This window comes from Epinephelus fuscoguttatus, linkage group LG8 (genome assembly GCF_011397635.1).
Source record: "Epinephelus fuscoguttatus linkage group LG8, E.fuscoguttatus.final_Chr_v1".
NCBI classification, from domain to species: Eukaryota; Metazoa; Chordata; class Actinopteri; order Perciformes; family Serranidae; genus Epinephelus; species Epinephelus fuscoguttatus.
The window spans coordinates 5,868,057-5,894,290 of NC_064759.1; the positions used below are offsets into that span (position 1 = coordinate 5,868,057).

At 43.5% G+C, this 26,234-nt stretch overlaps 2 protein-coding genes across 8 annotated transcripts in view; one reads left to right on the forward strand and one right to left on the reverse strand.

Moving 5' to 3' along the window:
- Positions 1–83: 83 nt before the first annotated feature.
- iqgap3 (IQ motif containing GTPase activating protein 3) overlaps positions 84–26,234 on the forward strand; it is a 40,277-nt gene continuing 14,126 nt past the window's right edge. For 2 of the 3 annotated variants that reach the window (XM_049582673.1, XM_049582675.1), the window contains exons 1-37: positions 84–315; positions 1,394–1,481; positions 1,833–1,989; positions 2,073–2,150; positions 2,257–2,333; positions 2,429–2,496; positions 2,664–2,777; positions 2,872–3,050; positions 3,224–3,305; positions 3,474–3,637; positions 4,222–4,309; positions 4,705–4,868; positions 4,994–5,154; positions 5,350–5,465; positions 5,550–5,713; positions 6,393–6,483; positions 7,406–7,573; positions 7,815–7,957; positions 8,283–8,453; positions 8,621–8,704; positions 9,219–9,290; positions 9,505–9,574; positions 9,737–9,945; positions 10,157–10,309; positions 10,408–10,571; positions 10,681–10,905; positions 11,043–11,183; positions 11,912–11,996; positions 12,469–12,701; positions 12,858–12,990; positions 13,103–13,205; positions 13,665–13,806; positions 14,223–14,310; positions 14,404–14,616; positions 15,108–15,271; positions 15,599–15,724; positions 17,600–17,708. In XM_049582673.1, coding sequence (XP_049438630.1) covers positions 294–315; positions 1,394–1,481; positions 1,833–1,989; positions 2,073–2,150; positions 2,257–2,333; positions 2,429–2,496; positions 2,664–2,777; positions 2,872–3,050; positions 3,224–3,305; positions 3,474–3,637; positions 4,222–4,309; positions 4,705–4,868; positions 4,994–5,154; positions 5,350–5,465; positions 5,550–5,713; positions 6,393–6,483; positions 7,406–7,573; positions 7,815–7,957; positions 8,283–8,453; positions 8,621–8,704; positions 9,219–9,290; positions 9,505–9,574; positions 9,737–9,945; positions 10,157–10,309; positions 10,408–10,571; positions 10,681–10,905; positions 11,043–11,183; positions 11,912–11,996; positions 12,469–12,701; positions 12,858–12,990; positions 13,103–13,205; positions 13,665–13,806; positions 14,223–14,310; positions 14,404–14,616; positions 15,108–15,271; positions 15,599–15,724; positions 17,600–17,708 — 4,809 coding nt within the window. In that variant the 5' untranslated portion in view covers positions 84–293. Of the gene's footprint in view, positions 316–1,393; positions 1,482–1,832; positions 1,990–2,072; positions 2,151–2,256; positions 2,334–2,428; positions 2,497–2,663; positions 2,778–2,871; positions 3,051–3,223; positions 3,306–3,473; positions 3,638–4,221; positions 4,310–4,704; positions 4,869–4,993; positions 5,155–5,349; positions 5,466–5,549; positions 5,714–6,392; positions 6,484–7,405; positions 7,574–7,814; positions 7,958–8,282; positions 8,454–8,620; positions 8,705–9,218; positions 9,291–9,504; positions 9,575–9,736; positions 9,946–10,156; positions 10,310–10,407; positions 10,572–10,680; positions 10,906–11,042; positions 11,184–11,911; positions 11,997–12,468; positions 12,702–12,857; positions 12,991–13,102; positions 13,206–13,664; positions 13,807–14,222; positions 14,311–14,403; positions 14,617–15,107; positions 15,272–15,598; positions 15,725–17,599; positions 17,709–17,852; positions 17,990–26,234 lie in introns of those variants that run through there. The other variant, XM_049582672.1, reaches the window with a different exon arrangement.
- Positions 18,320–26,234, reverse strand: part of LOC125892629 (membrane-spanning 4-domains subfamily A member 15-like) — a 31,718-nt gene continuing 23,803 nt past the window's right edge. Inside the window, exons 4-7 of one of the 5 annotated variants that reach the window (XM_049582680.1) lie at positions 23,393–23,542; positions 20,907–21,020; positions 19,595–19,714; positions 18,320–19,509 (exon numbers count right to left, since the gene is read on the reverse strand). In XM_049582680.1, the coding sequence (XP_049438637.1) occupies positions 19,426–19,509; positions 19,595–19,714; positions 20,907–21,020; positions 23,393–23,542 (468 nt within the window). In that variant the 3' untranslated portion in view covers positions 18,320–19,425. The remainder of the gene's footprint in view (positions 19,510–19,594; positions 19,715–20,906; positions 21,021–23,392; positions 23,543–26,234) is intronic. The other 4 variants (XM_049582683.1, XM_049582679.1, XM_049582689.1 and 1 more) reach the window with 4 other exon arrangements.

Below are 26,234 nucleotides of genomic sequence, written 5' to 3' on the forward strand. Positions count from 1 at the left end.
TTTTAATCTAACGACAGGGAAATACAGAGACCACAATCCAACGCGACAACGTTGTGACCAATGGGAAGGGCGGCTGGTCGTTCGGCCAATCAGAGAGCGGCGGGAGCTTTCAAACTTCAGACCGGAAGCAGCTCGGAGCATCCGCGGACGGTTTGAAACTGACAGGACCGAGTTTCACACGTTTTTACGGTCACATCGCACCGGAGAGCTCTATAATTACATTTTTTGTCACCGAGAAGCTGAATAAACATTAAATTATCCTGCTGGCCTGAGGACGGAGAAACGGAGCCAACATGGCGGATTCATCCGGACGCTGTGAGTTAAACTTTTCCGAACCTCTTCGTGTTTGTTTAACTGAAGTTTTTAAATCGTTATAAAAGTGACACATTCCGTTAAACGTTAAGTGTCAGTTGATATGGTTTATAACGGTTTATAAAACTGACAATAATTGAAGTGACTTTTTTTGTCAGAAACGTCAGTGACACAAACACACCATTATTTATTCAAATGTAACGTTAACCTACAAAACCTATAACACTTAAACACAAGTAGTTCTTTCCTACGCGAGGTTTAAACGTCTTATGCTTATTATGTAAATAATTATAATATGTAATACCACTTTTTCAGCTTTTATGGTCGAATATGTGTTTTACAGATTCATATTGCATCAGAATAATTTAACAGGACTGCAACTAACGATTGTTTTCATTACTGATTTATCTGTCCATTATTTTCTCGATTGATTGATTAATCGTTTCGTCAGTAAAATGTCAGAAAAACATGTCCTGATGTAGTTTTAGCCCAAGGTGGCTTCTTTAGATAATTTGTTTTATCTGACCAACAGTCCAAAAATCAAAATCTGTTCACTTTATTATCATGAATGACAAAGGAAAGCATCAAACTCTCACATTTAACATTCATAAAAGCAGCAAATGATAAAACATGACTCCAGGGCAGACTGCAGGATTTTCTCCAAAATCAGTGCACACTGTACAGAAGTATTCCCTCTCAGTCATCACCTGTTTTTCTGCAGTCTCTGTCCTCTGCCTGTGTTTTCTTATTTCTGTATACAGGATGTTTATGTGAGCTCACAGTGCTCAGGTGAGGTCAGGGCTTTATAAAAAGTTAGGAGGCAGGTGCCAGATCATAAGCACCAGCATCCAAGAGACACAGTGCCGGAAATATGCAAACAAAGTGAGGCAAAATGCCAAAGAAGTTTGCATCTGGGTGTGGTTTATACAAGCTGATAATCCTGCATAGTTTTTCTTCAGACTGTTATCTGATTATCACACTAGTTGCCTTACAAGTCTGTGTTGATCAACTACTAGATAAGTCAACTAGTTGTTGCAGCTCCAGTAATAATAATGATAATAATAATGTGTGTGTTATACAGATGAGCGTCTGACAGCGGAGCAGATGGATGAACAGAGGATCCAGAACGTGGCCTATCAGTACCTCTGCAGGCTGGAGGAGGCCAAGAGGTCAGTGGGATCCACGTCACATCTAATCCTTATACACAGAAGGCGACTTTGGTGTCCGAAGTGTGCTGGTTTCTGTTTGTAGTCTTGTAGTATTGACCAATCACGTCTGAACAGCAGGTAAACAGTCTGTGTAGAGGGGTGGAAGGCATTAGCTGAAAGGCAGCCTTGGAACCCAAGTCTTGGTGCTACATCGGATCTTCTAAAATATTGACCTCATTGTGGTCAGAGGATAGCCATTAGGTTCAGAATTTCAGACGGGTTCCAGGTCCACGCTGAACTGGCTCTTCTCCCTCTGCAGTCAGCATGTGTCCATACACCTTTATGACATCACATATGACATCACTCTCTCAGGTGGATGGAGGCATGTCTTGGAGAGGAGCTTCCTGCTCCCACTGAGCTGGAGGAGGCGCTGAGGAACGGAGTCCTCCTCGCCAAACTGGGTCATCGATTTGCTCCAAACGTTGTCCCTGTGAAGAAGATCTACGACCCCGACCAGCTCCGTTACCAGGTCACGCACACACAGACACAGACACACAAAAAGCATTTGAACCTGTCAATACTCAATAATAACCTATGTATTGATCTGATCAGGCGGTGGGTCTTCAGTTCCGTCACACTGACAACATCAACCACTGGAGGAACGCCATGACGACACTCGGACTACCTTCGGTCAGTGAGCACACTATTATTGTTTGACTCGAGTACTAATCAGCTGATCAGAGTTTTGACCAGGTGATCTGAGTATTGGTCACTAATCACTCGTTGTTGCTTTTAGATCTTCCAACCAGAAACTACAGACGTTTACGACAAGAAGAACATGCCGAGAGCTGTTTACTGTATCCACGCACTCAGGTCACTTCACCTGTCTGTCTGTGTTAGCAGCCTGTCTCTCCGCAGCCTGTCTCTCCGACTCTGTGTGTTAACAGTCTGTCTGTCTCTCTCTGCAGCCTGTACCTGTACAGACTGGGTCTGGCTCCACAGATTGTCGACCTCGATGGGAAAGTCAAGTTCTCAGGTGAATATGACTCCTCCTCACAGACAGACAGGTAGATTCAGCTCATTTAAAGGAGCTATGAAATATTTGTTTATACCTACTTTCGCTTGTTATTAGGGCAGATCAGTAAATTGTCTGATATGTTAGAAACCTGAAGTGTGTGTCTGTGCATGTGTGTGTGTGTTCAGAGGAGGAGATCAACAACATGAAGTCAGAGTTGGATAAATATGGGATTCAGATGCCGGCGTTCAACAAGATCGGAGGAATTCTGGCCAATGAGCTGTCAGTGGACGAGGCTGCAGGTACAGAGGGGCAAGCTGATTGGCTCTGATGTCACACAATGTAGAAGGAGGAGGAGGAGGTGACAGTAACCCAGTCTTTGTTTTTTCCCATCAGTCCATGCGGCGGTGATTGCCATTAACGAGGCTGTGGACAGAGGGCAGGTGGAGGTCACCGCGAAGGCCCTGAGGAACCCTAACGCCCTGCTCAGTGACCTGCAGGAGGCGCTGATGAGCGTCTACCAGGAGATGCTGCAGCAGGCGAAAACAAGGAAACACAAGCAGGCAGCCAAGAAGGTGAGAGTCTGAGTTCTGATTGGTCAGAGAGAAGTCTGATTGTCCAATCAGAAGACTGTCTGACAGAAATCTGCTGTTATTTAGTATTTGAAGTACACAGCTGCTGTCTGTTAAGGAGTGTGTGAAGACACTGATGGTAAATGTGTGTGTGTGTGTGTGTGTGTGTGTGTCAGTGTGGAGGTCCAGAGGAGAAGGATATCTATGAAGAGCTTCTGACTCAGAGAGAAATCCAGGACAACATCAAAATGGTCAACGGTCAGTCTTACAATTGGATATTAATTAGACCAAACTCCAAATGTCACATGATTTATTTCTCAGGTACCTGAGAGGTGTGCAGGTGTACGCTGCAGAGAGACAGATATACTGAGAGATATTAACGATAATATTAAAGAGAATATTAATAACATTGGTGATCTCTTTCAGTGCGGTCAGCGGTGGAGCAGGTGGATGAAGCTCTGGACTCTGGAGATGAACTCTCTCTGCTCTCGGCTCTGCAGCTGCCATGTTTGGCCCTCAGGGGCCTCCGTACTGACAACGGCCCATGGTACCTGGACCAGCTGTCAGCTGACCGCCAGCAGAAGGCCCTGGTACTCTCACAAATGCACAGATACATACACACAGATACAGAGTGACCAGCCACATTGACACAGAGTCGCAGTTGAAGTGTTTCTCAAGCACTCGTCATTTGAAGTTTGTAGTTGGTCAAAAGAATATCTGTGCTTTTGATCAATGAGCCCCATTTTAACATCCCATTTCACCGCCCCATTACACCCCTGTGAGCACTGCAGGACACATTAAGATAGCATAGCATCAGCTAACTAAACTAAATTACACAGCACCACAGCTAGAAACAAAAAAACTATAATAGGTAGATGCTTCACCGCATCGTTGGAGCGCTGAACAAAGTTGTGAACAAAGCATGAGTACCCACCTGCTTGGGGGTGTTTGTGTAAAATAACAAGTAAAAAAAGATGAATATCTCAGAGGAAGGCCTCCTTCCTCCTCCTTATTCTACTTCTTCATAGATTACAAGTGAACATCTTTAATGTTTTAAGACACCAGTCTTTAACCTGATAAGTCAAAATAATTCAATGTGTAAGGATGTAAAGATTTAGGTGATAACACACAAGAAAAAACATATAATTTCATACTCTTTGACCTTTGACCCCAGGATGAGGGCTGTGTTGATCCTCTGGAGCCTGATGAGCTGCAAGAAGGTGTGGCCATTGCCAACCAGGACGCCCAGAGAGCCAAGACCAGTAAGTGGAACACTGGGTCTGTCCCAGTCCACACTGGTGTCTCCTTACTGATGCACACTGACTCTGACACCACCTCAGCTCACCACACTGACTCTGACACATAAATAAGTTGAGTTTTCCGACGTCAAAACCATTAATTTTATTAGTAGATTAAAAAAAAACATTAATCAGAACCTTTCTGATTATTAGCTTTTATTTCCATCAGTTTGTCAGATTTTCTGTTTCTCTGTTTTATTTAATTCTAAACTGAATCTGTTGAACAAAATGACACATTTAAAGACTTCAGTAAAGACACATCTAAGATCCTTTAACATCCTTGATGAGACTGAAGAGAATGATAACGTGTGTGTGTGTGTGTGTGTGTGTGTGTGTGTGTGTGTGTGTGTGTGTGTCAGTGCATACAGCGGTGCAGAGTGTTAATGCGTCGCTGCGTCTCAGTGACCCCCGACACACCGTCAGCTGTCTGATGAGCCCTGACCTCCAGCTTCCTGAAGTGTTTCCATTTGCTGCAACTCTTTATCACCGAGAGCTGCAGCAGCTGCAAAGACAGACTCCACAGGTACACCTGCACATACACCTGAGAGACAGCACCCTGGGTTTACTGACATATTAATACAATATTAATAGAATGTAATGTGAGATTGATGCAGTTTTAATAAATGTGTTTCCTGTTGTCTTCACCAGGGGGAGCTGCAGCAAGAGGAGCTTTTTGTTGCCGTGGAGATGCTGTCAGCTGTGGCTCTCATCAATCAGGCGGTAGAGGTGGGACATCTGCAGCAGTTCAGCTCTTCATTGGTCAGTCCGTCTGCAGGACTGTCTGATGTTGACGACACCCTGCTGGACAGGTGCGGCTCTTTATACCTTTTCCCCTCAGACAGGTCAGAGCTGTTTGTGTTCGCCTGCGTGAGGCAGGTGTGCAGGTGTTCCTAATAAAGTGACTACAAAATGTGTTCCTGTATAAACTGTGGAGTGGAACGGTAATGACTAAAAACTTTTAATAGAAATTTAAAGGTTTCAGTTGATGATGATGTCATCTTCAGGTACTTTGAGTATCTGGTTGGTGTGAAGCGGCAGGTGGGCAGAGATCCGCTGACCTGGAATCAGCTGCAGGAAGGAATCAACTCTGTCAACAACTCAGCGCAGGATGAACACCAACGTACGGAAAACACACACATCAGCACACCTTCACATTCATACCGTCTGACCTCTGTGTGACCTCTGTGTGACCTCTGACCTTCAGAGCTGCTGTCTGTCGGTCTGGTGAACAAGGCAGTGATCAGAGGAGACCCTCAGCAGCTCCTGTCTGCTCTGCTGCTGCCCTCATGTGGTGTCGAGGAAGTTCTGCCTGCCAACATCTGCAGATACCTGACCCTGCTGACCAGAGCCAGGCAACACAAAGTTCAGGTAACTACACCCACACAGGTATCCGTGTCATGTCATGTCATGTAAAGCCCAGTTCAGACCAAATATTCGCGACAAGACGAGGCAACTAGGTGAGACGGGGTATCATATCTAGTCAACAACTCTCTGTACTTCTGTTCTGATTTGCAGCTTTTCAAGCTTATTTTGTGGCTGAATATAATTTGTGGCTTCTTAAAATCTGAATGAGGATAGTGATAGTGGGATACTGGAAATACTTCTAGTTTTGGTCAGTAGACAGCCAAACTGTGGAACGTCGAGATAAAGTTGTATGTAATCTATGTAAGCTACAGTTAGTCAACTATTTTCACCACGAAACCTGAGGGTGCTTCTTAAAAATATGCACCTGAATGAGCATGGTCTGACCTCCGGCACTGCACCCAAACAGCCACATCTCACCACATATTTATTTATTTATTACTTATGGACATAATGCGCAAAAATAGATGTTTGAATTGTTCAAAGCTATGTGTGCTGGGTTTTTTTTTTAGAGGGAATAATCAAATATAATTTTTGGGCAACTTTGACAGCACATGTAACTAATCACAAGCAAGCAGGGATTCAAACCAAGACCTCAGACTTAAACAAGATTATGTAGTTTTTTTTAAAAAAAATCAGTTTAAGTATTTTACTGAAGTCATGTGTCGTCTTTCTGTCCAATCAGGTGAGCAGAGACCCGGGAGCCGAGCTGTGGTTGGCTGATATCCAGGAGGCAGTGAGGAGAGCCAATCAGCAGAGTCAGAAAGCTCTGAAGTGTGAGTGCAAATGATTTGTTGATTACAGCTTCTCCTGATTTTATTTATTGTATCTAATATTACTGGTAATTAATTTAACCTTCTTCACACTGCTCCAGTTCACTGCCACCGTAACGTATCAGTTCAGTTGTTGTGATTAATGATCATTCTTAAATAATTTGTAAAAGTGATCAATGATTTTATGATAGAAAAAAAATCAATTCACTTAAGTATTTTTAATCTTTATTTAAATGCCTGAATCAATATAATTTGAACGTAGAGGTGGAAATAAGTTGCTGCTTTATTGTGTTAGTTTGTAAGTAACGTGACGTTGTATCCATTTCAAGAAAAACGTAGCCATAGTGAGAAAACAGAAAATGGAGGACAGTCTGAGGACAGCAGTCAGTTCGGTGCAAACTCCCCACTGGATCAGCAAAGTTTCTGTTGCTGCCATTACAGAGATTATACCAAAGGTTCTCAACCAGGGGTCCTTGAGAGAGCTCCAGGGGGTCCCCAGAAAAATGGAGAATTGTTTATTTTTACTATAAAATTCACTCACGGTTATCTCCTCATCTGTGTTTGAGAACTGTAGAATTCTAAACTAAATCACATCTTACAACCAGAATGTTTCAGATGGACCTCCCTGAAGTGAAATCTTATTAAATGTGGGTCCATGACCGAATTTGAACTGTAATATCTAATTATAGCACTTGCAGATTTGTCATACTTAAAAATCTCTAAACATATGGAATCAACAAGTATTGTGATCATATCAAATCAGGAGATAAGCATATCATCCCAGACCTAATCAATATCATATATGTTGATAAAACAAATTAATACATGAGGAGATTTTAAAGCTGTGTGTTTGCTGTGCAGTGTTCCAGACATCAATGTATTGTTAATATTAAAGATAAACATAATGTCCTCTGTCTCCCCTCAGTGTGTCTGTCAGTAGCTGCAGTGAATCAGGCTGTGAAGGAGAACAAAGTGAATCAGACTCTTCGTGTTCTGACCCTACCTGATGTTCAGCTGCAGGGAGTCCTTCCTGCCTGTGCTGCGGATTATCAGAGAGAGCTCTACAGTCTGATCACAGACAGGAAGTACAAAGGTACAGCTCACCGACAGCAGACTGTAACTGAACACAGAGTTCACCTGTCTGAGTTTCTGTTTATTTACACATTCTCACTCTGTCATCTGACGTAAAGACCAACTGAAGTACTGAAAATGATAACGTTTGTGTTTCACAGTAAAGCAGGAGTCTTAGAATCAGAGTATCTGGGGGCACCTGGCCGGGTCGGTGTCTCCTTTGGGGGCCAAATATAAATGTGTATGTGTGCGTTTGTGTGCAGGAGACAACAGGAGTCCGTGGGTTCGAGTCCAGCTGGATGACGGCTCATTTTATTACCTTCACCTGAACAAACTGGAGGGCAGCTGGGAGAAACCCAACGGCTTTGTACAAAACAGTGCGTTCCTCGACCGACGCCAGATACAGGTGAGACACTCCTAAGGGTCAGACCTGCCTGACACTGACCTCTGATCCTAGAAAAAGTACAGGATGGCAAAGGCCCTACTCTGCCTCAGATTGGCTTACCTTGACATTCTTACCGTAACCCTAACCAGTCTCACTCCTCGTATTTAAACCGAACCAACAAAAGCAACAAGTATTAGCCAATCAGAGGGAGCCTAGGATGGGTCATACCTTTGCTGTCTTAGCAATCGCAAATTTTCCAAGTCAGTCAGCAGCAATGATGTCATGTCTCCTCCAACAATAAATAGTTGGCAGCATGATAATGTCATGTCATGTCCCCCCTCAACAGGAAGTGATCAGTGGTGTTTCAGGCTCATACAGTCGCAGCGTCCTGTGGAAGAGCAGCGAAGCCCTCGTTGTTCGTCTGCAGGCTGTCAGTCGAGGGTTCCTGATCAGACAGAAGCTGGAGGCTCGACGACGTTACCTGATCAGTCAGACACCTGCTGTCGTCACCATCCAGGTGAAGTTTAAACACCTGCAGTTAAGGCTGGAGAATCTTTATATATGATGTCACCTGGTCTGAACACACAGTGAGACACTTGCTCAAGTTTACTGATGCTGTTAAATGATATTATAACAGTTAGTGGTGTGTAGCGGACACGAATGTCTCTGTCTCTGTGTGTTCAGTCTCACTGGAGGAGATTGGTCCAGCAGAGGGCGTACAGACATCGGCTGCAGTTTCTCTACATGAACTGGAGAGCTGTTGTCAAGGTAACAACCAACTCATTGAGACTTAAAGTCAAATTAAAGATTTTATTTGTTTGAAGCCTTTAAGGTCTCACAGAGAAATCTGTCTGGCAATATGAAGGTTTTGGGTTAAACCGGGGTATTTAGAATTTCCGAAGGTACGACTTACGCTCTTGCCAAAAACACAGATGCTCCTCTTTATATTAAACTGATACGGAGAGGCTGTATTGAGGTGATGTAGTGCTCATTATGTACCACCAGAGGTCAGTATCTACCGATGCAACAGGCAGCTGAGCTGAGAAGGATGGCGACTGCAAGTGGTGAGGAGTATTGCCACACATGACTTTATTACTAGCATTGTAGGTTCGCGAAAATTTTCACTGGCAAATAACCAAGGAGATCTGGTATCTGGTAAGATGTAGGGAAGTTTACCACAGTTAATTTTCACATACTGCTCACATTGTTGTGATACAAAGCTGGTTGATAATTGGCAAAGTATCCCTTTGACTGATCCGATCATCAATGTTTGTATTTATAGATCCAGTCATTTGTAAAGATGTGGTTGGCGAGAAGAAAATATCAAGCCCGTCTGAGTTTCTTCAGACGTCACGTGAGTCATCCTGATGTCTCTGATTCACTCTGAACTCTTTTCACACACTTCAATCATTTCAACTGATCTGAAAACAGTTTGTGTTTCAGCTCTCTGCGTTCTATCAGATGTGACAACTCAAGATTCTTTAACTGTAGGACGATGACACTGTGACATTGACAACACAACACCTGTCTGCACAGTCTGAGGGTGTAGTAACTGTGTGTGTCCACAGGTGGGCGCTGTCATAAAGATCCAGGCATTCTTCAGAGCCAACAGGGCTCGAGACGAGTACAGGATGCTGGGTAAGTTTACTCACAAGGGAACACTAACAAGGCGCTGCCTCTGATTGGTCAGACTGTCGGAACACCTGACATCATCAAACTTTATTATTCATTTGAAAATATTTCTTCTTGTATTTCTGGACTGTAAAGATGTGAATTAGCTCCTCCCCTCATCTCTCTCAGTGCACTCGGCCACACCCCCTCTGTCTGTGGTCAGGAAGTTCGTTCACCTGCTCGACCTGGGCGACGGTGACATCAGAGAGGAGGCAGAGCTGCTGCGTTTGAGGGAGGAGGTGGTGAGGACTATCCGCTTTAACCGACAGCTGGAGGCTGACCTGGACCTGATGGACCTGAAGATCGGCCTGCTGGTCCGAAACAGAGCCACACTGCAGGTAACTAACAGTGAAAAGTACAATTACTTTAATTAAAAAAAAAATGAGTATGAAATAAAAATTCATGGTGAATTAAAAATGGTTGGGGGGGGGGGGGGGGGCACCCAGCACCCTGTCATGGGCTGGATTTGGCCCATGAGCTGTAAGTTGAGTATCACTGCCCTGAGCCTGCCTAGTTAGTGTTAACGATCCTGTCTCTCTTATCAACCAGGAATTGGTGTCTCACTGTAAGAAGCTGACGAAGAAGAACAAGGAGCAGCTGTCAGACATGATGGACGTGGGGAGAAGTAAAGGACTGAAGGCCCTGAGCAGAGAGAGGAGGGAGAGACTGGAGGCCTACCAGCACCTGTTCTACCTGCTGCAGGTGACACACACGCGCGCACACACACACACACACACACACACACACACACACACACACACTCAGGTGAGACATATTAACCACATGTGTCTGTGTTTCAGACTCAGCCGCTGTACCTGGCTCAGCTGATCTTCCTGATGCCTCAGAGTCGCTCCACCTCCTTCATGGAGATGTTGGTGTTCAGTCTGTTCAACTACGGCTCCGACTGCAGAGACGCCTTCCTGCTGCTGCAGCTGTTCACTGAGGCGCTGCGATACGAGATCAGGTCATACAATATATACACACTAACACACACACACACACACACACACACACACACGGTTACACACACTGTGACTGTGTTGTAACCAGTAACCTGTCTCTGATGGTGTCAGGCTGAAGGTGGAGCAGCCTCAGGAAGTGGTCACAGGTAACCCCACCGTCATCAAGATGTTGGTGAACTTTTACCGTCACGCTCGTGGTCAGAACACCCTGCGGGACTCTCTGGGTCCGGCTCTGCAGGACGTCCTGCTGGACCGGACCCTCAGCATCAGGACCGATCCGGTGGACGTCTACAAGACCTGGATCAACCAGACGGAGACCCAGACTGGACACAAGAGGTCTGAACAGACACACTCACATGTTATATGTATGAATACAGCAGTCGTCATAGCAACTGACGTAGACTGGACTGTAGAAGGTTGTGATGCTTTCAGGAACCCATGTTAATCACCTGTCTCACCTGTGTGTCCTGCAGCTCTCTGCCGTACGAGGTTTCACCTGCAGACGCTCTGAGTCACCCTGAAGTCCAGAGACGCATCGACATCGCCATCATCAACCTGAGGAACCTGACGGACCGAGTCTTCAAAGCCATCACCTCCAACCTCCACAAACTACCGTAGGTCTCCACCCATTCACCTCCAACCTCCACAAACTACCGTAGATCTCCACCTGTACCTCCACAAATTTCATAGGTCTTGTTCCGTACTACCAAAATATCTCCACCCGTTCACCTCCAACCTCCAGAAACTACCATAGGTCTTCACCTGTAGGTCCACAAACTACCGTAGGTCTCCATCCCTTCACCTCCACAAACTACCGTAGGTCTCCGTCCCTTCACCTCCACAAACTACCATAGGTCTCCATCCCTTCACCTCCACAAACTACCATAGGTCTCTGTCCCTTCACCTCCACAAACTACCATAGGTCTCCGTTCCTTCACCTCCACAAACTACCATAGGTCTCCATCCCTTCACCTCCACAAACTACCATAGGTCTCCGTTCCTTCACTTCCAACCTCCACAAATTACCGTAGGTCTCCACCTGTTCACCTCCAGCCTCCAAAAGCTACCATAGGTCTTCACCTGTAGCTCCATAACCTACTGTAGGTCTCGATCCTTTCACCTCCACAAACTTTTGTAGGTCTCATTCCATACTACCAAAAACTAACTAACATCTCCATCCCTTCACCTCCAGCCTCCACAAACTACCATACATCTTCATCCAAACTTCCATAGGTCTCCATCCGAACCTCTACAAACTTCCATACGTCTCCACCTCCACAGACACCGGATTAATATTGTGTGTTAACATTGTATACTCTGTGTCTGTGTGTGTTTGTTGTAGTTATGGTTTACGTTACACAGCGAAGGTTCTCAGAGACGCTCTGAAGGCGAAGTTTCCTGAAGCTAGCGAGGACGAACTCTACAAGGTAAGATCCAGGAATTAGACAGAGCCTCAGTTAAAGGTTTTAATATGCTGGACTATCGCTTCCTGTTTGAAACACGTTAGCCAGTGAAACTGGAAGTAAAAACCAACCCCAGATTCACTCTCATTTGGCAGTTTGACTCACTATATCTGAGTTTGTTTTGGTGCTGTGTCTTTTGGGTGCCCCCCTGTCTTTATGGTTTGGTACCTTTTTATGAACCCTGAGCTGAGCGCTGTGGGTGTACGTGTCCATAAATATGCAGAGCACAGAAAATAAGAGAACACAGGCAGAGGTCAGAGTCTCTGCAGATAAATACACCACCACACACTGAGACCGGATCATACGTGATTTAAAACATAACAGTTTAATATAAAAGTCAGTCTGGAGTTAAATTATGGGATGTTCTCTCAGTGTTTCTGAAGTGTTAAATCTCATTAAAGTCGACAGAGTTGTTTCACTGCCTCCTCTTCTTCAGATTGTCGGTAACCTGGTCTACTACCGCTACATGAACCCGGCCATCGTGGCTCCTGACGGGTTCGACGTGGTGGACCGGTCTGCTGGCTCCACCCTGCAGCCGGAGCAGCGTCACATCCTGGGCTCCATTGCACGCATGCTGCAGCACGCCGCCGCCAACAAACACTTCCACGGGGACGGATACCACGTCAGAGCTCTGAACCAGTACATCAGCCAGACTCACAACAAGTTCAGGTCAGTCTCAGTCTGACCTTTGACCTCTGAGGTCTGGATTAAGAACCAGCACAGGAAACAAAGCTTCACTGGTTAAACTGAAGTGGTTTTTATGAGGGGTTTTTTTTTTTTTTTTGGGAACAGAAAAATAAACTTCTTTTTGTTTGTGTTTGAAAGGAAGTTCCTGTTGTGTGTTTGTGACGTTCCTGAACCAGAGGACAGATTCAACATGGACGAATACTCAGAGCTGCTCATCGTCAACAAACCTGTCGTCTACATCTCCATCAGTGAGCTGCTCAACACACACCAGGTCAGTACAGACACCTGGATCTGGACCAGGATCATACTGGAACCACCACATCTGCTTTCTCACCCTGTGTGTGTGTGTGTGTGTGTGTGTGTGTGTGTGTGTCTGTCCTCAGTTGTTGTTGGAGCACCAGGAGGTTTTGTGTCCGGACCCCTCAGACCCTCTCAGACTGCTGCTGAAGGACCTCGGATCAGTTCCCACCCTGCAGGAGCTCATCGGTACAACAACTAATGATGCATTTCCACTGCGTGCTATGACGCGCCTCGACTCACTCTTTTTTGATTTTCCATCTGCAGCAGTTGTGGATAGTACCTGGTACTTTTTTGGTACAACCCAGGCCCCTAGGAACGCTGCTCAGCCTTGCCTCCAGTTTTTCCCACTGGCCACTCACAGTATTGCAATGAAAAATTCCCAAAATGCATTTTCCCCTTAGACCACCATTGTAAAATATGTCTGTAAAACTGTTAACAGGACACCTTGAACTACAAACAAGGTCAATTATGACTCTTTCTGTTGTGAATTTTTGGAGGTTTTATATTTGTAAAACTTTCCTTGTGCTGAGAAAACGGCTTTAAAAATCTGCGATGTCATTACAATGTTAAGTCTATATACCAAGTGGGAACTGGTGGTTGGACCTGGTGTCAGCCAGGATATGATGTCTGTGTTTTCTGCTGCAGGGGAGTCTTCATCAGCTGATCCAGGATCAGAGTCCAGTCTGTCTCAGAGCAGCAAGATGGAGGTTTCTCTAACTCTCACCAACAAGTTTGACATCTTCAACGAGTCCAACGACAGACCAGACGCCAGAGGACTGCTGCTCAGGTAGATTAGCATGTTAGCCTGTTAGCTTCACCTGCTCCGGTATGTTAAGACAACAGATGGATGTGTGGTACTGAGTGTGCTCAGATGCTCCAGCTCCTAAAACATGGTCACACTGAGTACCGTTTTAGTTTATTGGGGTCATTTTTATGCCTCTGTGCAACTGTGGCCAGAGGCGTTATGTTTTGGGGTTTTCTGTACGTACTTACGTCCCTCTCATTCTTGTGAACACCATATCTCACGATGGCCTTGAGGGAATTTCCTCAAATTTATATTTGTGTATATTTGAAGCATTATCACGCGTCATGGCTTCATCTGAGTTTGGACAGACATGGATGAAAACTGTAACTGCAGCCTGACTAGTTCCTGGAGGCGTACAACTGCGAGGTGGTGATTCTAGTTCTGTCATTTTTCTTCAGCACGAAGCAGCTGATCATTGACGTCATCAGGACTCAGTCAGGTGACTCTCTGAGTGACATTCTGAGAGGATCTGTGTCACATGACCAGGTACAAACACACACACACACACACACACATATCCACACAGGTTCCAGGTACACGTGAGCCTCAGCTGAACTTCAGTCTTCTTCTGCTCCACAGAAAGCATGTCATGATTGGCTGATGCAGCGGCGTGCTCAGCAGGACGCTCGCACACCTGAGAAGATGAAGAGGAATGAGTCGCTGGTCGCCAACGGCAACCTAAGTTTAGAGGAGAAAAAGAGGAAGATTCTGAGGTGTCTACGTCGACTGGAGGGACTCGGAGTCCTGAGACCACCTCAGACCGAAAACCAGATCCTGCAGATGATCGCAAAGGTGACCAATCACACACACACACACACACACACACACACACACACACACACTAGCTTAGAGATACGCACATAGTCATAGAGCTTTCAGCCGATGTCTTCATGACCTGAACTTCCTGTCATTCACCATTTAAAGGTACAGTCACATTATGTCTTTGTCCAGCGACACTCCTGATTGGATATTCACTCATGAATCCTCTTGTTTTATTGGCTGTTGTCCACCTGTTGACTTGTATTAAATCAGGAGGAAGCTGATGTTTCATCTGGTTGGCTTCATTAGAATGGACACATTTTTTTGACCAATTTAATGTATAATTTAATTTGAAGTTGTTTGAAAGATAAAAACGGATTAATTTATAAATATTAATAATCTGTGAAGCTTGTCGACTGTGTGTGAAGCTTTGTGGCAGCAGGATGGTGCTCTGGAGCTGAACACTGCTCCACCTCTCTGATACATCAATACTTTTTCAATACCCCCCCTCCCCTCCCCCCCAGGATATCCGTCAGCAGCGTCTGCACCGTCAGCGTCGGGGGGCGGAGCTGCAGAAGCTCCGTCAGACTCTGAACAGTCTGCAGGTAAAGAGCAGATTCCACAGTGAACAAGTGGACTACTACAGACATTACATCACTTCCTGTCTGGACAACCTGACTGCCAACAAGTAGGTTTATTTATATTTTATTTAGATTTTTATATTGTTATTATGATGATGAAGGTTCCTGATGAATCTCACTGCATTGAAAATGACAGTCATGGCATCACATCATTATTGGATTTCTTAAATTCTCAGTGTCAATATCAGTAACAACCTTCTGTATCAGTAATCCATTTGGATCCTTATAATTGGAATCAAATTAATTTGGGATATCATTGGCGATACCCAGCCCTGCCTCTGATTGGCTGTTTTAGTTGCCATTAGATTAAAGTGTGAACCACTTCTCACACACACAAACAAAGGCTAGATGTTGTGATTCGTTATTTGTTGCAGTAAACCGTCCAATAAGAAGACAGCAGAGAGCAAAGGGAAGAAGAAGCTTCCTACTCTGAGCTACAGCGCCACCCGACTACACGAGAAAGGAGTTCTCTTGGAGATCGAAGACCTGCCAGCAACACAGTGAGAACACAGACACAGCTGAGACAAAGTGTTATTTATTGTTGTCATTTATTATCTTAATGTAAACAACATGTAGCATGTCTGCACGATCTAACACCATTTAACTACAAAAACTTTCAGCACCACGTTTGTTAATATTACAAACTTTTACCATCACGTTAATGTTATTGACTTTATCGTCTCATATATTAATGTTATGTTAATGTTTTAAACGTTTAATACCACAAGTTAGAGTAATTAACTTCTAACAGCAGATGTGTTCATTTTATTAACTTTTAATACAACATGTTAATATTATAAAATTTACCATCACGTTAATGTTACTAATTTTATTGTCACATCTATTTAGAAACTTGTAACACCACAAGTGAATGTAATAACTGTTAATGCCACGTGTGTTAAAGGGATAGTGCACCCAAAAATGAAAATTCAGCCATTATCTACTCGCCCATATGCCGACGGAGGCCCTGGTGAAGTTTTAGAGTCCTCACATCCCTTGCGGAGATCGGCGAGGGAGCGACCAGCACACCTAATGGCATGCGGCGCCCCAGACTAACGTCCAAGAACACAAAATTGAATCCACAAAGTATCTCCATACTGCTCATCCGTAGTGATCCAAGTGTGCTGCAGCCCTGACATAAGAAGTTGTTTCGAAAAACGCCATATGAACTCTGTTTTTAGCCTCACTGTAGCCTGTAGCTCTGACTGCTTCTCTGTGCTCTGCGCTCACATGTGCGCGCTCAAGGTGGTCGATGATCCACGGTCTCTGAAGAGCAGCAGTCTCGTCAGTACTGATGTCCAGATTCTCAAGTGCAGGCATTGCCAATTCCCAGTCTGAGCAGAAGTCTCCGTTGGCATTGCTTTGCATTTGAAACAACTACACTACCAGGTTTCCAGTGCGCGACTCCAGTATTCTGCGGCCGGCTGAGGGTTAGGCTCATGAGCTGCGGCGGCTGCTTCGTCCAGTAGCCTGAGTTCCGTCCGTATACTCGGGCTCAAAGAAATATGGCTCAACAAAGAAATGTTGTTCCTCCTCAATTTCAAAGTCTTCAGACATGTTGGGCTGTCCTTTGCTAAAAGACCGTAGTGCAAATTATCTTTTAGCTCTGTGGTTACTGTTGTCTCCCCGTGCGGTGCACGTGTCACGTGATGTAAACACAGGTGAGCAAAGCTCATGCTTTTGCTGGTCTCGTGCAGAGCTACAGGCTACAGTGAGGCTAAAAACAGAGTTCATATGACGTTTTTCGAAACAACTTTTTATGTCGGGGCTGCAGCACACTTGGATCACTATGGATGAGCAGTATGGAGATACTTTGTGGATTCAATTTTGTGTTCTTGGACGTTAGTCTGGGGCGCTGCATGCCATTAGGTGTGCTAGCCCCTGCCCCCGCTGAACTCTGCAAGGGATGTGAGGACTCTAAAACTTCACCAGGGCCTCCATCGGCATATGGGTGAGTAGATAATGGCTGAATTTTCATTTTTGGGTGCACTAAAATCCCTTTCATGTAACAAACATTTAATACAACATATGTTAATGTTACTATCTTTTGACATTACATATGTAAATGACATCAATTTTTAACACCACTTGTTAATGTAAGAAACTTAAAACATTACATATGTTAATGCTTATTTAGACTATAAAGACTTTATAAGACTTTAAATACAAGATATGGTAATACAACATGTTAGTGCCACAAACTTAAAAAACAACATATTTTATGTTGTTAATTTTCTACAACATTTACATTAATGTTAGAAACCTTTAATGTCACATATATTCATGTTGCGATGTGTCATCACGCTGCTGGTCATGGTTTGCTGTTGCTTGATCCTCTCAGAGGAAGTGAAATGAACCGAGCTGAACTGTTCTAGGTTTAAGAATGTGGTGTTTGACATCGTTCCTGCACCTGAGAAAGGAACTTTCAGTGTCAAAGCTCGATTCCTCGGCGTCGAGATGGAAGAATTCCTCCTCAAATACCAGGTACGAAGAAGATTAAACAATGAGATAAAGCAGGCTAAATACTTGGTCATATACCAGGTGTGTGTTATGTGTCTATAATGTGTGTGTGTGTGTGTGTGTGTGTGTGTGTGTGTGTGTGTGTGTGTGTGTGTGTGTGTGTTATAGGACCTGCTGCAGCTGCAGTACGAAGGTGTGGCGGTGATGAAGATGTTCGACAAGGCGAAGGTCAACGTCAACCTGCTCATCTTCCTCCTCAACAAGAAGTTCTTCAAGAAATGAACCAAGTGATGCTCTCACATTACACTCCTATCTCTGTTTATATATCTCACTACATCATGTTTTTATATACGTCTATATACAACAGACAAAACATCTTTACACTCTCATCTCTTCATATATATCTCACTACATCATGTTTACATATATACCTACATACAACAGAGCGAATCATCCTCTTTACACTGTTTATACACAGAGTGAGGCATCTCGTTTTTTTATATATCATTACCTATCAATCAAATAAGCTTTACTCATATGTTATTGCATCATTACATTTTAAGGCAGGGTTAGGGCTGAACTGTTTCCTATACACTCCAAATTCTGTGTTTATATCTCACTACAACATCTGTGTCTGTGCCCACTTTATGGTCCAGAGTGATGCATCTTCACTGTACTTCCATCTTTGTATCTCACTCTAAAAGCATCGCTCTGACCCACCTGTCGTCTGTTTTTTAAACTCACCAGAATCTAAACAGAGTGGGTCATCTTCCCAACACTCCAATCTCCTATCAGTTTTTATAAGTTACTACATTATCTGTTTTTATATCTGCCTCAGTAAACGGAGCGAGGCCTCCTGCTCAGTCCTGCCTCTTTATCTCACTCCTGTGTTTATATGTGACGACAGTTCAAACAAAGCAGTGCGTCCTCCCTCTGCTCCTATCTCTGTTTCCGTGTCTGACGACAGACGGGATGACGATGGGGGATTTTGTTGCTCATAAATACAAACACAAGAAGCCATATTAAACAGACACAGAGACACACACAAGAAACACTGGTTTTAAAATAACAATAATTTTAAAGGATTTTGTTTCTTTAAATCAGTGAACTGTTGCAAGTTAGTTGAGTATTGATCACGTTAATTATGACACCAACAGGACTCCGTAGAGACTTCCGTCAGTCTGAGCAGATTTCATTGGTCACTGAAGTCTGCTTGTCGTTTTTAGTTGCAGCTCAAACATTAAAGTTTAAATCATTTTAGAAAATAAACTCTCCTGTCAGTGAGCTGCTGCTCTGATACCTACCTGACTGATGACTGATCGATAACTGATCAATAACTGTAAATATTTTCTGTCACTTTCTGTTTGTTGTTTTTTCTGTCACTTTGTTTTCTCTTTGTTGACATTTCAAAGGAAACTTTTAAAAACAATATTTACTTTATTAAATATCTGAATGTCTTCAGCTGCTGTTGTTTCTGACTGGAATGGATGAGTTCATTGATTACTTATTGACAGGTTCATTGACTGATCGAATGGTTTAGATCAGTGACGGGATTCACTTTATAAAACACATCATTTTGTCACATTTTTTTAGATCAGTAACAAGTGTAATAAAGTTAGTGATTGTTCTCATCATCAGTTAATCTGTCAGTTATCTTCTTGATTCATCGATTTATCATCAACAGTGAAACATCAGATTCAGTTTACTGAGAAATAAAACAAGTCATATATACTTGGTGACATTAAAACAGCTTGAATGCGACGAAGGAGGCGGGGTCAGGTGGAGGAGTTGGTATGCTCATGTCGTACTCCAGTGGTCTCGTCGTCTGTAAACAAAAACAGTATGTAAGCATTTAACAAACACGCTCTTCTCCAGACTCAGTCACATGACCTCTCGCCTTGATGACACACCTCATAGCTCCTCTCTGGAATGGTGGTCGGGGGCTGTGAGACGGGTGGGGGCTCGTATGTGGGCAGAGTCAACGTCTGTGTAGCAGCCTCATGTGATTGGTTGGTTATAACAGTCGGCTGCTAAAGAAGAGACAACAGTGCTATGATTAGTACTGACACACTAATCATATCGAGTCTGAGCATTCACGAGTTATGCAGTGATGTTAATTATCGGAAAATTAAACGGACTGACTTTTCTGTGGCAGGAAACCTTTATATTCATTAACATTGGACACTGTGAATAAACAAGGGCTGCCCCCTGATAGTCCAGAAGGGTCATTAGTCAGCAAGATTTCACTGATCGCTTAGTCACAGGAAACAAAACAAACAAATGTGAAACTATCAGGAGCTGCACCATGTCAAAATAAATCCAAACCTATATGACTGGACCACATGGGAATTTAATTTGAAAGGACAGACACAGGAAGTGTCCACGCTCAGCAGTCAGACAGGAGTCAGGTTAATTTCCTGCGGTTATTCCACAGGCTAGTTAATAACATGTCGGGCAGGAAATCCAAAGTGTGGGATCATTTTGAGAAGGTGAAGGACGAACCCAAGGTGATATGTAAACTCATCTTCATTGGTCGACTACAAACATGACGTATCATCTGAAACATGGAAGTAGCTACATGCCCATTAGCCCACAGCGTCATTAACAGGCGGCTCGCTCAGTGTGTGACGTGCACTTGGAGATAAAATATAGGCCTATATTAATGAAGGTTCATTAGTACGGTTTGTATTTCTCTGTAATGTAGCACAGTGTTAACAATGTTACTGATACTATTCTTTCTCACACCTTCAACTCAAACCACCAAAATCAACCACCATGGAGACTGTAATAATTTAACATTCAGACATGCTTGTTGTTGTCATGGGTAACAGCATGATGTCAGTCCGACACCCATCGGGTATCAGGATATGAATTTTTCATGTGATATTAAAAAATATACTGGTATTATTGTGAACAAGATGATATGGCACACCCCTAATGTTTGGATTTGAATACTTAAAAAAACAAAACAAAACTGTTTTTTAAAATATTAATTATCATGGAAAAGGTCATGATTATTCATTATTTTTCTTCGATGGTAGCTTGGATAGGTGACATCATGATCGATACAGTCATGCAGTGATACTATCATGTGAGGGCTGCTTGAGTGGACTTCTGCTGGTTGAGACTTAATTTAATTATTAATTCAGTACACAGTATGTCTCCTGATTCAGTGGGTAGTAAATAAGTGATAACTGTGTTGTGACATCAGACTGGACTCACCTGGTCCATGGACTGACGAGACGCATCATAGACAAACACAAAGACACAGATGGAGATGATGAACTCCAGGACGGAAACACCAGCCAAAACACCTGAAACTGCGGTGGTACGAATCTGGAAGGAAGAAAAACAGTGTAGTGCTGATGAACTAGCTCAGTCCTCCTCCGATAGTGTCTGCCTTTATGAAGCAGAGCCTCATTGAGGCCTGTTCATGTGATGTCATCATCCATTTGTCTGCATGAAGGTCCGCACGTTGTTTGTTTAGTATTAAGCTCATGTGTTTTTTGGGGTGACCAGAGGAGACATGGCAGAGTAACATGTAATTTATAGTTCTGCGTTGAATCGATGCATAGGTTACGGCGAAGGCTCCATGCCGATTTGGAGCCTACGTCGTAACCTAACATGCACCTCCCCAGAATTGTAACTATGCGTCGCAGTGATGCAGACCTCCTGTCTGTCACTGTAGTCTGACACCATTTCCCTCAGTGGAAACGGAGCTTGTATTTACTTTTAGTTCGGGGGTGGGTGAGTAATCCTAAAATGTATTTCTGTGTCCATTCTCACTGAGGGCGAATATCCACTCAGATTATTCTTGCAGAAAAATATCAAAGTTGATTTCATGGGTTCTTATGGAAGTTTGCACACCAGGGCGGAACTTTCGTGTGGTGAAAAAGATTTCCGCCCAGACTTTGACCCCCCGCGGAATTCGCCAGCGGAACTACTCTGGGCCAATTAAATTGTTTGTTTATAGGGCATGTCCCAAGTCTCTTAATTTTATACTGCTAACTCCTAACTCCTTACTTGAACCGGAAGGCGTTCGTGGTCCACCATCTTTAAGGCCGTCTCATGTCTCTTACTCCTGCCAGTAAGGAATTAGCGTTAGGAGTTAGGAGGGATCTGTTAGGTGCGATGAGTAAGGTAACACGAGAGGTTCCTAACAGGAAGTCTTTTTCAGCTTGAGGCCCTGACGTATAAATACCCGCCCCCGACGTCTGGCTCATTTGAACAAGATGGCGGAGAAACAGCGCAAGTGTACCCACATGCATTCTTTACAATGAAATGCTGTAATTCACATGCCTATGTGACTACAAAGAGTAACAATGATATTTCGTGCAAGACTGTTGTAATTAAGTTTATTTCATTCACAACCCGTTGCGTTGTTCAGCGGACTGTCGGTGATGTGTGACTGTTAAATGTGCAGCTGCTCATGTCCAGACCCACACGTGTTGATATAACACCACACACACACACACACACACACACACACACACACACACACACACACAAACAAACAAACAAACAAACAAACAAACAAACACATTTGCCCATCGTTAATTGTCCTGCATGTCATGTGAGTGGAATTATGTTTAATAGCTTGTAGGTAATATTAATCATTAATATTAATATTAATTAATATTACTTTCAATGATGTTGTTGTAAGCTACTGTCATTACCGTCTGTCCTGCATCTCTCTCCCTGTCTCTGTCTCTCTCTCTGTCTCATTGTGTCATATGGATTACTGTTAATTTATTATGCTGATGTGTTCTGTACGACATCTATTGCACGTCTGTCCGTCTGCTGTGATGCGTCACTAGCGTTTGAGTGTGTCTGCCGCCCCTCCACATTGAAAATAATGAATTTTTGGGCGCAAAAAATGCGGCATGTTTACGGCCTCTTAGTTTCAAAACTAAAACTGCGCCAATATTGTAAGATACTGGATTTAATGCCAATGAAGGAGGTGTCCTAAATAACCATGAGCGACGCAGTACTGCTGTTTTAAACGCCATATTTTTATTTATTCCTGTTGTTTGCTTTGAAAGCGCCGCTATGGACGAGGAACGGCTGATTCATGAAGCTGAAATGAGAGTTAACTTCACATTATCTCCTCATTTATCTACAATAACCAACATGAGGTGGCAGCTGGTGAGAGGGAGTTGAAAGTTTCTGGTAAATGATAATCGCCAACAACAAGCTGGGCTACTTGCTGTTGGCTATATTTTATGATTTTCCAGTGATTCTGATGAGTCTGATCTCAAGCGCACAGCTGATAGGTACGGGTGATTTGATAATGTGACATAACAGATGTGAATATTTAAGGGATGCAGTGTGGACAGAGAGCTCAGATGTTATGTGGTGCATAGTGATAGTTGGATGCTAGTTTAGTGAGGCAGTGCTGTAGATGGCAGATGTCTGTGAGGCTATTCAATATATTGCGACATAAATGGAGAATTCTTTTCACTATAGTACCAATTTGTTTCATTCTGCCATTATTTAAATTTCTTCATATAAATCATATAAATGTGGACCCTCCACTATAGTATAGCGTATAGATGCAGGTCTACTGTCTACACATCCGTCCACGCCTACACTGAAATATAAACATAAACAACGAAAAAACTATTTGCTGTGACAAAGGAGAGGAAATTCAATGATCAGTTAAACATCTGAGGATGTCAATAAGTACAACATAAACCAAAATGTCTCACCCAATGTTCGTAACTGTTGTTATAGTTGTCAAAAGAACAATAATGTAATACGTGGTCCACAGGAAATTGAAAAGCATCCAGAAGGTAGATGACCATAGCACCAGCTGAAGTAACAACAGAAACAACGATGAAGCCCAGAGCTCCTTTAACCTGCAGAGCAGAGACACGTCAGCGCACCTGGAACAACCTGCTGAGACCTGAAAATCATCTCACGCTTAAAGGAAGCCATCTTGTTTTCTTCAGAGTCAGATTACAAAATAGATATCACTTTAATCTGAGCGTTGAAAACTTTCTGTCTGGAATTATGGTGGATTTTGATCACTTCTTAATTTCCGGTGACCTGAACGTTCATGTGTGCTGCGAAACCAGTTCTCTGGTCAAAGACTTCTTGTCACTGATCGACTCCTTTCATCTCACACAGTGGGTTTCTGGCCCGACGCATGATAAGGGGCATACACTTGACCTAGTGCTGTCTCATGGTTTGTCTGTCTGTGTCAGTGAAATTTGTAATAGTGCTTGTATTTCTGATCACTTTCCTGTTATATTTTCTGCTACTGTCCCCTGCTCTGTTGTCGCTGCTCGTCCACCTGCACACTGTTTTCGTGCTACAAATTCCAGCACTACGTTGCAATTTTCTACAGCTTTTAATGGTTATATGCATTCTACTGTGGAGGGGTATGGTGCCCTTAGTGCTGAAGAGCTTGTTGCTCTTTTTAACTCCACATGCACTAGCATTTTGGACGCCGTCGCTCCCTTACGCATCAAACGCCCTAAGGCAATTTCTGAACCATGGATAAATGACTCTATACGTGCTCTCAGACGCTCTTGTAGGCGTGCTGAGAGAAGGTGGAAGAAGGACAAGTTGCATGTCTCCGTTGGGATTCTACGGGAGTGCTTATTGGAGTATCAGAAAGCGGTGAAAGCTGCTAAAACCGCTTACATCTCGCACCTTGTCTCAAACAACATTGATAAACCAAAGGTTCTGTTTAATGTTTTAGATTCTCTTGTTAACCCATGTGATACTGCTCCCATTGTTCCAACTCCTGCTCTCTGTAATGATTTCCTCAACTTTTTTGTCGAGAAAATCTCTGCTCTTCATTCTGTACCTTGTCTTGCTGAGCCTGATCCCTCTGTCTTTGACCAGTTTGAGCCTATATCACTGTCCTCTCTGTCAGATATAGTTCGTGGGATGCGACCCACAAACTGCCTCTCAGACAGTATTCCCTCGCACCTTTTTAAAGAGGTTTTTGATTCAGTTGGATCTTTTATTCTTGTTCTGATTCATAACTGTTTTAGCTCAGGGAGTTTTCCTGCCCCTTTTAAACATGCTATAGTGCAGCCACTCATTAAAAAACCCAGCCTGGACCCTTCTGTTCTCTCCAACTTCAGGCCCATCTCCAAATTACCCTTCCTGTCCAAAGTGTTAGAGAAAGTAATTGCTGTACAGTTGCAATTATTTTTAGAACAAAATGATATCTATGAGAAGTTTCAATCTGGTTTTAGGTCTGGTCACTGTACTGAAACTGCTCTTTTAAGAGTGTTTAATGATCTTGTCTTAACTGCGGACTCAGGATGTGCCGCTATCCTGGTGACCTTAGATTTGTGGCTGCCTTTGATACTGTTGATCATAGGACCCTCTTATCACGCCTAGATCACTGTGTAGGCATTAAAGGTGCTGCCCTTAAGTTGCAACAGTCGTACCTCACCGACAGGAGTTTCTCCGTCCATCTGGGTGAATTCTCCTCAAATGTGGCCCCTCTTACCTGTGGGGTCCCCCAAGGCTCCATTTTGAGCCCTTTATTGTTTTCTTTATATATGCTGCCCTAGGTTCCATTCTCCGTAAGCATAATGTTTCTTTTAATTGCTTTGCAGATGATGTCCAAGTGTACCTTCCTTTAAAATTAAAATGTAAGGACTCTCTGCAGCCTCTGTTAGCTTGTCTTAATGACATAAAAACTTGGATGGGCCTAAATTTCCTGAATCTAAATGATAATAAGGCTGAGGTTATTGTATTTGGATATCCGGAATGTGTAAATGACTCTGTTGGTACTCTGGGCCCCTTGGCTTCCAAAAACTGTTCTTTTATTAAAAGCCTTGGTGTCACTTTTGATAGTGCTTTTAAGTTTGATAGGCAAATTGGTTCTGTGGTCAAAGGTGCTTTCTTTCAGCTTCGCCTGCTCGCCAAAGTAAAGCCCTATCTCTCACCCAAAGACTTGGAGAGAGTTATCCATGCCTTCATTACGTCTAGGCTTGATTACTGCAACTCTCTGTATGTGGGCTTAGATAAACGTTCTTTGCGGCGTCTGCAGCTAGCGCAAAATGCTGCTGCTCGCCTTTTGACCAGCACGAAAAAAACGTGGCTTCCTGTCCGCTGCAGGATTGATTTTAAGATTTTGATGTTTGTTTTTAAGATATTGAATGGTCTGGCCCCCCAGTACTTAGTTGAACTCATCCATGTTCACACACCAGCTAGAGCTCTGAGGTCATCAAATGAGTTGCTTCTAGATGTCCCGATATCTAGGCTCAAAACTAAAGGCGACCGAGCCTTCGCGGTGGCTGCCCCAAAATTGTGGAACAGCTTACCACTGTATATTAGATCTGCCCAGACTCTTGAGATATTTAAGTCGTTGCTGAAGACCCATCTTTTCTCGTTAGCATTTGACGCATGTTGAGCCGAACATTGCCGATATATGGACTGTTTTTATTGAATTTTGTGCCTATTGTGCACTTTATTTTTTGTTTTCTATTGTTACTCTTGTGTGCTGTAATACTGTATTTTTCTATTTCTATAGTTGTATTTTAATACTTTAGTGCTTTCTAGATTGTACAGCACTTTGGCAAA